Source organism: Monopterus albus, unplaced genomic scaffold, assembly GCF_001952655.1.
Source record: "Monopterus albus unplaced genomic scaffold, M_albus_1.0 scaffold99.1, whole genome shotgun sequence".
Classification (NCBI taxonomy): Eukaryota; Metazoa; Chordata; class Actinopteri; order Synbranchiformes; family Synbranchidae; genus Monopterus; species Monopterus albus.
This window is the reverse complement of record NW_018127979.1, coordinates 3,931,791-3,946,686: the sequence shown is the minus strand read 5'-3', so window position 1 is coordinate 3,946,686 and position 14,896 is coordinate 3,931,791. Positions and strand designations below refer to the sequence as shown.

Here is a 14,896-nt window from a genome sequence, read left to right as displayed (position 1 = left end):
TCACTGGAGCTGGGCAGTGCTTTAATGAACAGCCTGTCTGCTCCTCTTCCATATGGTCCCATCTTCCTCACACACTCCCACTGAGCCACTGTAAGACGAAGATTTTGCCTGGAGTGAATGATGGTGCGAAGGCTGGTTTGTGACCCACACACAAGGATGTGTAGGTATGGTGTGTGTGTGTGTGTGTGTGTGTGGTGATAGTTGGAATGACTGTGGGAAGTGTTTGTGTCTGCTTGTAAAGTGAATTAGGTTTGTGGGACTGTCTGTAACTGGCTGTTGACCTGAAGAGTTCTTGTTTAGTGGACAGACATCTCACTCTGTTAAAAAAAAAAAAAAAAAAATGGAATAAATCCTCAAAAAGAGGCAGAAAAAGTGTCTGTGTAGTTGTCACCTAATCAGTCAGCTAGCATAAGAGGTAGTTGTTCACTATTTTTCAACCACAGTCCAAGAGCGAGCCAGCTTATTAGCTTGTCATGTGGCTATACAAACAGAAACACATTTTATAACATTATCCAGACAATTATTGTTTCAAGAGTTGCAAATAGCTTGTTTTTTCCAACCAACAGTCAAAGCTCTAAACCTGATCTGTTAGTGATCCGTTTTTTTTTTTTTGTCATTCAACTGATTATTTCAGGTCTGAATTAACTGAAATAATTGTGAAAGGAATCATTAAGGACAATACTTGCTAGTTTCAGCCCCACATAACTGAAGTACAGGTTTTCCTCTTTGACCCAAAACTGAAACTGTGTTCCAGGTGAGCAGCTGATGTCACACCCACCTCCTGTCAGAATCTGGATGCGTCATGTAGGACTGCTGTGTGTAGCAATAAAGAAATAAAAGCACAATGAATTAGTCATTCTGTTTTTTGGGGGGGTGGGGCTTTTGCATTTAATTCTGTTATTTCCATTTGTGCAAATTTGAGTAAAAAAAACAAGTGGTCATTTTATGTAAATCTCACATCCTGACTAAAACCTGAGCTGTAATACATCTCATATTAATAAGCTTAGTATTCATGACTCTATACTCGGTGTAGGTGCTCTATGCTGCTCTTGTGACCTTGGCAGTTAAACTAGCACAAAACTCACTCAAATTGCACATAACTTTGTCAGATTATTATATGAATCAATTTCTCTGCCACAGACTGATTCTTACTTTTTGTTCTTGCATCATCCTTCCTTTCGTGTGTTTGGACCGTCCTTCGTTCAGCCTCTACAGTGGTGTCTCTCAAATGTTACACAAGCATTTTAGATCAAGTCTGCACAAAGCATTGTGACAAAGAGGAGGGGGGAGAGAGGGAGAATGGACAAATGGAGACAATATGAATGGAGCTGTTATAGCTGTGTAATGCTTGAATTGCTGCCCACCCTTAAGAAAGTCCATATGCACAACCATTTTCTGCATGGGCACATTGTATATAAATGTAGATGCAGCACTCTTTTAGGGTTCAGTGCTTACGTTTTGTTCTCATGCCCCTGTGAAGGTCTGAGGCTTATCTCGCTTCAGGCCCCATGGTAACAATTACTTTCCCACATTCATTTTCATATCTTTTTCTCACAACAGTTTCCATTGTGCAAACTGCTTTTGCTTTCAAGGGACTTTTTTTTCTGTAGGTGCATTTGGGCACATGAATCCTTTAGTTTCTGGGAACGGGCAACGAGCCACACAGTACTTAACTGTGTTGTCGTGTTTTATCCCGTGGGCTTCATCATTCCATGATGGAATGAATATCCGTTTTTCTATTTAGAGGATTCACATTCTTTTGCTGCCAACATCCAGTTTTCTCAAATCCCAATTCCTGACAAACTTGCAAAGTGAGCTGCTGCCAGTGATGTGGCTGACAACAAGATGTGTGTTTTGCAAGATGATAGTGGCATGTGTGTTTTTTGTCAAGACTGTGATATAAAGATTTTTTTTTAAGCCCTTATGTGTGGTGCTATTGCAAGCTTTGCTGCTGAATCCTGCTTTACTGACACATAACACCTCCAGTTTCTTGTCGGGCACATTCAAAATAAACTGTCCCCCATTGTGCTGTGGCCCACTAGAAAGAAAGGGTCTCCTGGATGTCCACACACTTAAAGATTTGTGAGTATGACAAATGTCTGGAGTTTAAATGTGACTTATTATTCATGTTTTCCTGTGTTCAGAATCGTGAGCTGCAGATCATGAGGAAGTTGGACCATTGCAACATAGTGCGCCTGCGCTACTTCTTCTACTCCAGTGGAGACAAGGTCAGTGTGCATCTTCTTATTCTTCATGTGTTACCCTGAGGGAGCAGATTTAATTGTGTATAACCCCATAGTGCCATTTTAGCCCCACAAATGGAAATGAATGTGGTGTGGGTATTTTTTTTTTTAACTCGCCTAAAAAATGTTTTTTAGGCATACAAAACACATTACATCTTTATTTAAATGTGCAAATAAATCATTTCAAATAATTCACAGGTTCCTTACCAGAGTAGTGATAATAGATTTATACCTGGTATACTGTACAGACATAACTCTAGGAGTAAAATTCATTTCATCACTTAATGAAATGGCCACAGATCTAAAGTTGGCTAATATTATACCACGTAAACATACTGAAATATAAAAAGTACTTTTAACTCTATTTCTTTATCCATACCCAAATACAATTTTACAAAGGCATTAAATCCAAGTCCATCTGATCCAGTCAGCTCTTCAACACATTCTTAGGCTTTCTACACTCAAAACCTGTCATTGCATGCTGTTCAAGGAATCAAGAAATCTTCCTTTTTGTAATATAAAATGACATTGTTTAGAATCTCACATTCAAATATTTATACACACCTTTGGTTCCTTGTTGTTAAGTGTATGCAGGTGATCTTTATTGGTTAGCAAAGAGGCAGAAAAGGTATATCATTACCTTAATTTGCTTAAGAGTGTATGGAAATTTTTTTTTTTTTAAATCTACAGAAGTAACTTACGATTCCCTGGACTTACCCAGAGTATTTTAGTATTATTTAGCTCTCCCATGCTGCCACGACATAATGCATTGTAAATGATGATTATTAATGGCCATTACACTAATAAAGTAGGTCATGTTAGCAGTTTTGCCATCATTCTTCAGCTGCAGTTTGTCGCTTTTCCCTAGGACTTTTCTGCCTAATTTAGTTGTGTCTGTTTTCTGGTATTGCCTCTCGCCATGTCTGCCTCCTGGCCTCTTTTTTTCTACTATAAATACAGTAGTTCATAGAGTATTTTTTGACATGGGAAGTCCCTTTCTCTCCCCCGCTGCCCTCCATCCGAGTTCCCCTGGAGATTACCAGGTCACTGGGAATCACAGCTAATTCTTAGTATACTGACTTGTCACAGGAATGACCCTTCAACTTGCCAACTTGACTTTTGCAATAACAGAATGTTATTTTGATGATCCACAACTTCTGTTCATATCTCCTATTGCAGTCACATTTGCCCCCCCGAGCATGCATTCCTGTTCATGTATCCATTTCTTCTCCCCCCCCTCACCATGTCACTCCAGACTAATTATAGAGACTGGCACCGTTGTTGTTGGTGTGGGGCTTCACCACCCATAGAGCCCAGAGTGGGAAAAGGGAAGGGGGAAGGGCTTGTGAAGTAGGTACATGCTAACAGCACCCAGAAAAGGGGGTTAGTGGATGGATGGAGATGTACAAACCAGTTAATTGGTAGATTGGTAGGTGCTGTTCACGTCCTGTTGTAAAGGTTCCTGCTGGGTGCAGCTGTGAGACAGCTACGACTACCACTACTGTATCTGTCAGTGTGTGTGCAGGTGGCCTTATGTAACTGCTGGCACGTGCTGTGCTGGACACACAGTGTGTATTTACTTTTACCCTTTAACCAGTTGTATAATGCTGTACAAACAGAACGCCACAGGTACAAATAGCAGAGGCAAGTCAGCAAATACTGGGTCGACTTGTACCTCTTCAAAATATGCAGCGGCATATAAGGCAATCAGCTGACACAGAGTTGTCCTCTTCTGCTATTGCTTCTCAAAATCACAGTTATGTACACACAAATGTGCACAACTGCATTCAAGTAACCTACCTTGATTTTCTGACGTGAACATTCTTGGCAGCAGGTTGAAGCTAATGGCTTTTCTCTGTTGTAATGACATTAAAACAAAAACTCTGCTCACTTTCAGGTTTTGTCACATTTATTCTATGAACATTAAATCTACAGTATGTAACTTTTTCCAATATTTTTGTTGTAGAAATCTCCTCCAGAGCTTGTCTTAGTGTGGAGAGGTGCTGTCGAAGCCTCCTGTGACCCAGACTCATTGAACAGCACTGGCAGCAGTGCGGAGATATTAGCTTCCTCTTCTGGTTTTGAGTGGGATTGACCTCTCTAACCAATTAGATTTTCAGTTATTACTACTTGATCAGTAAGTTTTGTTGCATTATCATTTACTGTAATTCCATAACGACAAACATCTGAAGAGCTGGGCAAAGCCTGGCGGAGTGTAGCGGGTCATAGTAGATCATAGTGGAGCAGGGAGAGGGAGCATTGAATGGAGCAGAGCGGATTGATTTGGAGTTTCATGCTAGTGCTACCGTTAAGTTACATACCATAGCTTCAATCACAGTTAGAATACAAAATGTATAAACCACTGGAAGCATGAAATTATAAACTGATTAAACCAATTAGGGGTCCATGTGGCAGAAAAATACATGTTGGTTCCACTGCACATAGTAGCTGACTACACATGGTAGCTTAGTTGTCTTCCCAGAGAGCCACAAACCAACTAGTCCTACTGAATAATACTGGTTATCTGTGTTAATGACTATGTAGTAGTTTGACTAATCTTTATTTAAAGTTGCGTTAACTAACTTCTCCCTCTAATTTTCAAACATTGAGGGCAAAGTGAGAGTCAAAACAAACTCAAGCAGTGTCCCGTCCTCCCTTTGCTTCCCCTTGCCTCTTTGGCCCTGTCTCTGAATCTAGGTCACATGTCATGACAGCCAGAGGCAGTTGTGGCAGACAGGTAGCACAGCAGTAATAACCGGCTCCAGAAATAATGAATATGGAATATAGAGCCCGTGTTTTTTGGTGGCATTGCAGTGACACAATATCAAATAAAGAGGTCTACATTTTAGCAATATGAATACGTATGTCTAATGTTGTTTGTAGTGGATGTATCTGCAGTAACACAAGTTATATGGAGGAAAGGTTGTTTTGTTTTTTCTCTAGTAATATTAACACAGTACTAATGTTCCGGCCACTATTGCATTGCATTCAGTGTTACATATTTGACACATGTAACTGAGTTTTATGTGAAACAAGAGAAACTTCATGTTACATTTTGATAGTAGAACAAACTCCCCACTTTTCTAGTTGTATTGATGGCATAAATTCTAATAGTTTACAATTACAACCAGAATGATTCAGTACAAAGGTACAAAATTGAAATGCTAATGCTAGCTTGCTGATGACATATACACACATTCGCCAGCTACAGTACCTGCACATCTAGCGGGAAGAAAGCCACATCTGTTTCAAATTTTAGTCCTTTGGATGCTGTTAATGCTCTCCATCTCTGACATGCCAAACTGACGTTAACCCTGGTCTTGCCTTGTCCTTTGTCGCACTCTTTCTCTGCTACAGAATGTGGCCTGTTGGGGCTAACAGGTCTGCTCCCATCCTGGGTTGTACCTGCACAGAGAACCTCCACAGTCTGTCTTTGAAATGAGCCATACTGGTTTGAAAAATATGTTTTATAGCCTCAGATCAGCGGGGCGTGGAAGAAGTACGGTGCAGATTTTAAAAACTGTGGTCACAGAGGGCAAGAAATAAACACAAGGCCTGAGGATAGCAGAGTGGGGGTGGGGTGGGGGTTTAGTACAGCAGGGAGACACTTCTTGACATTTTTTTACTTGATTTATCTGAATTTGTGCTAAATCTTAGTTAATGCAGCTTTAAGAATACACACCATCAGAGCCCATTAAGGGTAGTCACAAGATGCACACAGCAGCTCCCACCTTAGTTAAATGCTTTGAACATGTCCAATTAATCAGATTATGTATAAGATTATGTTCAAGACTGTTTCCGCAATATATACTGAACCTGACACGAATAATCTTGCTCCATTTTATATGATGAGCACTTGAAAACGACAGGATTCGTACCCAGTGCATGTGGCTCATTTTTCCCCTGGGGTGTCTTGGAAGGTTAATGTGTGACCATCACAGTGTGGCTTTCAGGTGGCTAAGGCCATCAGACAGCCTTTACTGTTTAGTACTAGCTACAGGAAATGTATTTTAAAATATAAACACATACTAATGGTAACAGAAGGGCTGTGGTTACACAGCATTGCTTCTGGGTAATGAGCTCGATCTGGTGAGTAGTCGGTAGAGCTGTCGCCAAGAAACGGCGAGAGACAAGTGAGTGTATGGCAGTGCACTACACATATCTGGCTGTGGTCCCTGAACATGTTTATAGACTTGGATGCATAGTGTGATGTTGCAACTGCCTTCATGAGTGTGTGTAAGAATAAGCATAATTCATTCACTGCTTGTCTCTTGACCTCTTTATGTGCCTCTGCCATCTTCCTTGATTTCACAGATTCTTTAACACTGACTTTAAGTTTCTCCAGTTATATGAATTTACATAATCATTATGTCAAGTGCTGTCTGATGGGATGATTGCCTTACTCGACAACATGTCTGTTTTGTGCTTCCTGGTCATTCTAATATTAGCTACACTTCTGGAAGCCGACGTGCATAACTGTAGATGACATACTTCACAAGATGCAGTTAATTGTCCTACTTTATACAACACAACATGGTGATTGTTGGTGATGCATAGCAGAGCCGGTTGTTCAGATATAAGTGGTTTTGTTAACAAATTAGAGGGTGAATTATTTAGCCAGGTGTGAATGAGGAGCCAATCCGATTTCCGCCTTGCTAACCATCTGGGAACAAGCCAAGGAAGTGGCTTTGTAGTGATGCAGGAAGTGAGTCATCACTGTTGCTAGGCCAAATATAGCTTTGGTGGCATTAGCAGAAGGCGGAACAGGCTCTCTAGTCGTCACAAATGTTATCAATGGGAGTTTTGCTGTTGAAGGAGGAATGTATGTACACCCATTGTTAGAAGAGAGAGAGACAGAGGAATGTAATGGTGTGACAGATGAGTGTGTAAATGGCCTGAAAGCTCGTTAGAAAATGCAGCTTTCACCAGATCTGCAACCCTGCATGTGCGTGACTGTCTCCCAGTCCTCCCACTCTTCCTTTTCCACTCAGTCACCGGATAGGTGAGAGTGGGAGAGAGCAGTCACTACAAAGCAGGGCACTGAGCTGACAGAAGTGTACCACGTTGTCTGTTGAAGAGCTCACTCGTTGTGCGTTACAGACCTGCAGGGAACCAGCTCTGTGGACCCCTAAGCTGCATGCTGGGCACCGCTAACAGATGAGATAGAAGAGGCAAAAAGTTACAGACACTGATTGTTTGAATAAATGGAAGGGAAAGAAAGAGACACAGCAGATTATTCCTTCATTACAGTAATTTCATTCGGAAGCCCTGATTTATTTCTTATCCCGAGGCAGTATGTCTTGGCAGGTGTGTGTTTGTTTGGTCACCAACACCGTTAAAACTCAAGGTGTTCACTTCCCACCGGTGCAGTCCAGCTCCCTGGCAATATTGTTTCAAAGATTTAGTGTCCATGAAACACATTGTGTTCCAGATGTTTCCTGCAAGGCAGAATTACTCTTCTGCTAACACCCTTGGTCCTAAATTATGTTGCAGTATAATAAGGCTGGGCTGTAGCCACATCTTCCTATGGGCCATCTTCAGCTGACGATACAGATGTAATATGCTGTGTGGCATATACAAAAGTACAGTTTATCACATAATTACAAGCCCCTAAACCAAACATATACCCTTGTGATATCTCCTAAAAAGCCTAAATAAAGTGCTTGCAGTGTAGCTGTTTTATACTGTGTAAGACATTTGGGTAGGCAGTGAATGATGGATGACGGAAGTCCCTTAAAAGATAGGCCTCATGATATTTTAAATCTTTCTTTGTGTCAGCAAAACCCATGAAAAACCAAAGTCAGCAGTGAATTGATTCTGTTAACAAGTATTGTCTGTGTAGACGAATCCTAGTATAGTTTATTTCTCTGAGTCATCGACCTCCGCTGTTGTTCAGAAATGGTCAAAACGCATGTCTAACCCACCCTTTTGCACTCGGTGGCACGCGTCTTCATTACAATGAGCATGGACACTGTAGTGTATTTTTTCACATCAGATGTATTTAACCACTTCTGAAAATAGGCCCTAACCAATGAAGTATTTCCTTATTTAAATAAGAAAATACTGTGAGATGGACACATTGTTGATTTTGGTCTTTTTGTGGATGTTGTAGAAGACTTAAACTACAACCAAATGCCAGACAACCCTTATGCAGGTCAAAGAGTGTCATCTACAGGCTCTACTGCTCCTTCTAACACACCATCAGGGACCAGCAGGCCAGGTTTAAGATGTGAATCAGTATGTGATTTCCTACGCAACTCTATAAGACATATTGCACCTAAAAATAAATAAATAAAAATCTGAACTGTTGCATTCCAGTATGTGCTGTTGCTATGATCTTGTGGTCATGACTTCTATGTCTGAAACAATGGTTTCACAAGAAACACCCGATGACTCATTGTAGGCCAACGTTGGTCAGACTCAAAGGAAAAAGGAAGTCTTAGAATAACTAGGTGTAGAAACCTCAGATACAGCATCCTTTCAGGGTCAGTGTTCTCCAGAGTTGAACCACCACCCCACCCCACCCCCAACACAGGTCTTGCCAAAAGCCGGAAGTGGGGAAATGATATCACCGTCTGCGGCCGCCCTAGGTGTACAGCTCATTATGATGTATGTTTGGGTTTCCTGTCCCCCCATTTAGACTGTGAAAATAACATATGAGGTGGTGTCTCTCATAGTGAGACAGTGAAATGGGTGTTTATGAATTATATCATCATCAAAACAGCTTTGTTCATCAGAGAGAGTGAAGAGGAAGGGATGGGAGGAAGGTGCATCATCCAAAACAGTAAACTGACATAACAGGTAGCAAGGATGAGTACAAATGTTGGTTTTACTCATTATGTGGGATGTCAGTTTTGCATGATGTTGCAAACTATAATAGATTTTTCTATATTATTCTACTAATTTGTGTGTGTTCATTCGTGGCCTTCTATTGTTAATGTTACAGTTGTTTTCACCTATCTCCAACAGAAAGATGAAGTGTACCTGAATTTGGTTCTGGACTACGTTCCTGAGACTGTTTACAGAGTGGCCAGACACTACAGCCGAGCCAAACAGACTCTGCCCATGGTTTATGTAAAGGTATGTCAGTGTGTGTGTGTAGTATATAGTAGTGATTCTGTGTTTTAGCTGTTTTAATACTATTTTAAATCCAAAATAAATTGATGATTTTTACTTTGTTGTGAAACAAAATATCTCATATGAAAAATATCATGAAGAATCATTGTGTGAAATAAGACATGCACAAAATAAAGGGACTAGGCCTTCCCACAGCACTGTACAGTATACTGTAGGCTATTAAGGATCTCTGCCTCCATTGTGAGTTCTCTCTCTCTTGTGTGTTTGCATGTGGTGCACACAGATCATTCCCTGCTTTTCAAGTATCTCCTTAGCTGCATCAGATATGTGAAACAAATGTGAGAATAATTTGTGAAGGCAAAAAAGAAAAACAAACTCCTTACACATTACTCCTACTCACTGTCTCTTCACTCTAAATGATTTTTATCTCTGGGTGAAACAATAAAATAAAATAAAAAAACACCTACAGTTAATCAGTCCTCCAGAGCCGGAGAAGCACTGAGTGTGACCTTTTTAGCTTCACACACACCAATATGAGTATTATAACAGGAAACGTAGGATGAGAAGACCTTGCCCATGTTGACTCACCACCTTAACAAAAAGAGCCAGTTTTTGTCATCTTGTACCACTATAATGAGCTTGATTGAGTTGCCAAGTTTGAAAGAATAAATTAGGTACTATTTTAAGTTCTGCCTAGTTAAAAAAAATGTATATGAAAGATAAACGTGTATTGCATTAAGAACATACATGCATCATCCACTAAAATCACCAGCTTCTGATTGAACCTAAGGGGGAGAAATGGGACGCACAGTTGCAGAAAAGCGTTTCATTTTATCTCGACAAAGTTGTGTCGATGTGGTTGTCTAAACATTTGCTGATAACTCATGTACTTGACCACACTGAGATTAACCTAAACCCTGTAATGAAAACTGAGCTTGCTGTTTGTGCAGCCATAACCTGTGTGCGTGTTTCTGTGTGTAGTTGTACATGTACCAGCTGTTCAGGAGCCTGGCCTACATCCATTCGTTTGGGATCTGCCATCGGGACATCAAGCCCCAGAATCTGCTGCTGGATCCAGAGACTGCTGTGCTCAAGCTCTGTGATTTTGGCAGGTGAGAGGCAGAACCCACTTTTTTTTTTTTTTTTTTTTTTCAAAAAGTGGTCAGATTTTTCGTGACATTTAAAGGAACAGTTTGACATTTTGGAATATAGGCTTATTTACTGTCTTGCTGACAGTTAGATGAGAAGATCAGTACCACTCCCATAACTGTGAAGTAAACATGAAGCTAGCTCCAGTGAGTTATCTTAGCTTAGCATAAAAACTAGCCCTGTCTCTAGGTAACAACATGTATGAGCCCTGCTGACTAATACGTTGTATAATGTCTAATGTATTATTGGAGTCTTTGCTGTTTGCCTGGCAACCTCGTGGTGACAACAAGGCTTCAGGAAGTAACTGCACCCGGCCAAGAAATAGTGTGACACTCCAGTTTTTGTACAGATTAAATAACCAGTGAGCTATAGAGGGGATGGCACATTTAGTGGTGTTACCTTTGGCCAGAGAGAAAAGCTGGAATTCTTTAATTGTTCCTTAGGTTTGTTTCTACTTTCAGCCAAGAAGCAGCAGAGGACTGTGATGGTTATGACACTGATTATTTGCTTTGATTTTGTGTGCAGTGCTAAGCAGCTGGTCCGTGGAGAGCCGAATGTGTCCTACATCTGCTCTCGCTACTATCGAGCCCCCGAGCTCATCTTTGGTGCCACTGACTACACTTCCAGTATAGGTATTCTGACTCCAGCTGTCGCACTCAACATTTAACACTTGGACAAGCTTGACATTAGCATATAAATGATGATGTTACATGTTAGTCACGATTTATTTTGATGTGAATCCACTGGTCTTATGCTAATAGGACTGGCGGATTGTGGTCATGTCTTCCCCTGTTTTTCTGCTTGTGCTGAACTTCTTTTCCCTTTTCCTTTAGATGTGTGGTCAGCCGGCTGCGTACTGGCAGAGCTGTTGCTAGGGCAACCAATCTTCCCTGGTGACAGTGGAGTGGATCAGTTGGTTGAAATTATCAAGGTAATGACAGGGGTGACCCATGGGGTGTAAAAGTCTTCATATACTCTACTAATCAATCACTCCCCTAACCTGTAGTCACACACACAACCTCCCCCCTATGGACAGACACAGAACCTGGACCCCACACCCACAAGACTGAGATTTGCACTGAGCTGCACCTTATAATGTTACTACACTCTTGCTGCTAACATGCTGCTGACCTGATTAGGTCCCATACATCCCTTTTTATTTGTTCATATTTTTATATTGACTTACAATTGTGTGTTATGTAAATAATATGTCTGTCTTTTAAGCTGAGAGCTGCCAGAAAAAAATTTGTTGCGCTATGCATAATGACAATAAAGATTCTTGACTCTAAGGGTTTTATTTCTTTTCACAAATGAAAAGCAATTCAAGTTAAAGACCTAATGTTGCGTTCGTCTGTTGTTTTCTTTCCAGGTTCTCGGCACCCCAACCCGAGAGCAGATCCGTGAAATGAACCCCAACTACACTGAGTTCAAGTTCCCCCAGATCAAGGCGCATCCTTGGACTAAGGTGAGTCAACAGGTACAGGAGCCCTTTTATTTCTCTACGATCATGCTTGCTTTGCCAACATGCTCACTTGCTTCTCCACAGTCATCCAACCTCATCACCTCCACCCGACAAAGCTACCTGTGGACTTAAATGCCCAGCACTTGCTTTGAGTTTTTTTATACCCTCTGAAGAAAGACTAATAGAAAGAAAGGAGATGCAGTTTCCAAGCTAAAGGCTTGGTATTTCTTCTCCTGCATGTGAAGTGTTCCAAACTTCATAACAGGTAATATGAGGAGTGTTTACCTATGCTTTATAAAGAATGGCTTCCCACGCCTTTTTTGAATATCCTTCGAGACTCTCAGGTACAAAAAACCTGTCAGTGCTACAGCCACAGTATTTTTTTTGTAATCTTTTCGGGTTCTCTTGGTTCTGAAAAATGCACAGTGATCAACATGAAAACATGTTTTTCCATTTGTAGCACTTTTCATCCATGAGAAGCAGCCTGATGGATGAATGTTTTTGACATTTTAGAGTGAAATTCAAAGCAGGTAGAGGTTCAGGAACACTGTTCAGAATAGGTTTAGGGTGGGCTGATGGTGCTGAACCTCTCTCCTTTCCATTACAGCATCTTTTACTGAACCCCAAGGGCCAAATTTACCAGAAGATTGACCAAAAATGCCACTCGGCTCCATTTGTCCTTACTCTGTTCTCTGCTTCAGTCTGATAATGACATGTACTAGTTCGCCCCTTCATGCTCATAATGGTGCATGTTTTAAGTCAGATACTGTATAAGGCAGGTATTAAAAGGTTAAGGGGCATTTTCTTTTCCAGCCTTTCCCTCAGCGGCCCCGCACGCAGTTCTTCCATTGGATAACAGAGTCATCCAATCAGCACACTGTAGTGGGCCCTCCTGTCCATCTCCCAGGCACCCTGCTGTAGCCACTCACTGCCGCTATGCCTAGTTTACTGCTGTTCACCGTTGCAACATCCATGCACTGACTGATTGATTCCTACCCCTTCATACTAAGCTGTTACATTTGAATGGGTACAGCAGGTTGATGAGTTCTTCATCTTGTAACCCTTTAGATGCAACAGATTAATTTTCTGAGTCAGTTAAAAACACTAGAATGTCTTGACAGCACTGAGGAATAGACTTGATATGAGCTCCGCTGATGTCTGACTTTGCGTCTAATTGGTGTTTAGGTGTTTAGGCCGCGTACGCCTCCAGAGGCTATCGCCCTCTGCTCTCGCCTGCTGGAGTACACACCCACAGCCCGCCTCACACCTCTAGAAGCCTGTGCGCACTCCTTCTTTGACGAGCTGCGCGACCCCAATGTCAAACTGCCCAACGGGAGAGAGAAGCCTTCTCTCTTCAACTTCACCACCCAGGGTAAGCACAAAAAAGAAATTCTCAAACAGAACCCATTAACAGGTACTGTAGTGTCATTTTTGCATTGTAGATATAATTGAAAACAAACCGCAGAAATCGCATCACGGTTAAACGATTTGTTAGCACTAGGGAGTTAACAATTATTTTCATCAAAGATTAATTTGTCAGATATTTCCTCGGTTACTGTGAGGTATATAAAATGGCACAAACTAGCGAAAAATCTAATATTCAACTTACCAATATAAAAGATGAAGGAAACAAGAAAATATTCACGTTCGAAAAGCTGGAACCAAAGAATAAAGACCTTTTTTCTTAACAAAATAAGTCGGAACAATTCGGTTACCAAAATACTGAAGTCAGTTAATCAGCTTATTGCAGCTTAAGTGATAAAGTTCTGGTTTAAAAACTAAACGCATTTCATTCTGAAATCTGATATCACTCTTTCTGTACTTAAAAATGTGCATTAATTACATTAACTACATTTAATGATTGTGAGAGGTGAACACGGATTCTTCTGTTTGCCTTAGCCGTTTTCAGTGGTGCTCTCATGCTCCGTGATATCAGCTTACGTACATGCACTCAAATATCCTACTTGTTAGAATTCTGCTGGATTTACTGTTTAGCTTGTGTCATCTGTTTGTTTTTGTTTTTTTTCTTCTACCATCACAGGTTTGATTGTATTTATACATAAACACATCTGGAAATTTTGTTCCATTTCCTTCCTCCATTTACAATATTATCTCTTCACTTTCATAACGGTTTATCTTTCCATTGTTGGCAGACGTGTGGGAGTAGCTCTGTAAAAATAACATCGCCCATTCTTTTTCTTTCAGAGTTGTCCAGTAATCCCTCTTTGGCCTCCATACTCATCCCTGCCCATGCCCGCAGCCAGGCAGCTGCCTCTACCCCAACTAACGCCTCTGCCACCACAGGTCAGAGCCACCCCCCCTGCACCTGGCACTTGTTTTTCAGGCTGGCTGTATTTATCTGCTTGCAAAGGCTTCTGTTGCTGCTGATGTGAAAATGTGTTGCATCTATTAATGGTAATATATTTAATTGTAAGGGGAGTTGTTTTGAGCATTGGGGGTGCTAGCTGCTGCTATGGAAGTAGTTGCTTTGAGCAGAGAGAGTTGACTTACCTAACATACTGGTTCAGTTTCACACAATTACACCTGGGAGCAACTCCACTTGGCTGTTATGGGTCTTCCACACAAGCTAGAACTCACAGCAGTGGTTAGAAGTGGAACAGAGGAACATTACTTACCCCTTTTCTTGCCTACACTTTTCAAAGTCTGCAATTTGATGGTGTTGTCCAGCTTGTTTACTAATGAATACACAGACCTTTACTCCTATACTCTCGTTGTCTGTCACTTTTTCTCTCCTAATAAAAAGGTCATCTCCTCTTCCTGCCCATAGATGGCAGCAGCACAGAGCGAGGTCCCAGCACTACCACCGCTTCTGCCTCAGCCTCCAACTCCACCTCCTGAGCCTACAGAGCACCCTCCCCATCCCGGTCTCAGCCCCAGCCCATGGCCTCTCCATTGCCCCGGCCAGGGGGTGAGCTCTGCTCAGCTCTGCTCTGCCTTGCTCTCC

At 41.4% G+C, this 14,896-nt stretch overlaps 1 protein-coding gene across 4 annotated transcripts in view; it reads left to right on the top strand.

Moving 5' to 3' along the window:
• Positions 1 to 14,890, top strand: part of gsk3ba (glycogen synthase kinase 3 beta, genome duplicate a) — a 32,150-nt gene extending 17,260 nt beyond the window's left edge. Inside the window, exons 3-11 of one of the 4 annotated variants that reach the window (XM_020609458.1) lie at positions 2,145 to 2,228; positions 9,213 to 9,323; positions 10,302 to 10,432; positions 10,995 to 11,101; positions 11,303 to 11,400; positions 11,839 to 11,946; positions 13,117 to 13,303; positions 14,137 to 14,235; positions 14,696 to 14,890. In XM_020609458.1, the coding sequence (XP_020465114.1) occupies positions 2,145 to 2,228; positions 9,213 to 9,323; positions 10,302 to 10,432; positions 10,995 to 11,101; positions 11,303 to 11,400; positions 11,839 to 11,946; positions 13,117 to 13,303; positions 14,137 to 14,235; positions 14,696 to 14,790 (1,020 nt within the window). In that variant the 3' untranslated portion in view covers positions 14,791 to 14,890. The remainder of the gene's footprint in view (positions 1 to 2,144; positions 2,229 to 9,212; positions 9,324 to 10,301; positions 10,433 to 10,994; positions 11,102 to 11,302; positions 11,401 to 11,838; positions 11,947 to 13,116; positions 13,304 to 14,136; positions 14,236 to 14,695) is intronic. The other 3 variants (XM_020609460.1, XM_020609459.1, XM_020609462.1) reach the window with 3 other exon arrangements.
• The last annotated feature ends 6 nt before the right edge of the window (positions 14,891 to 14,896 follow it).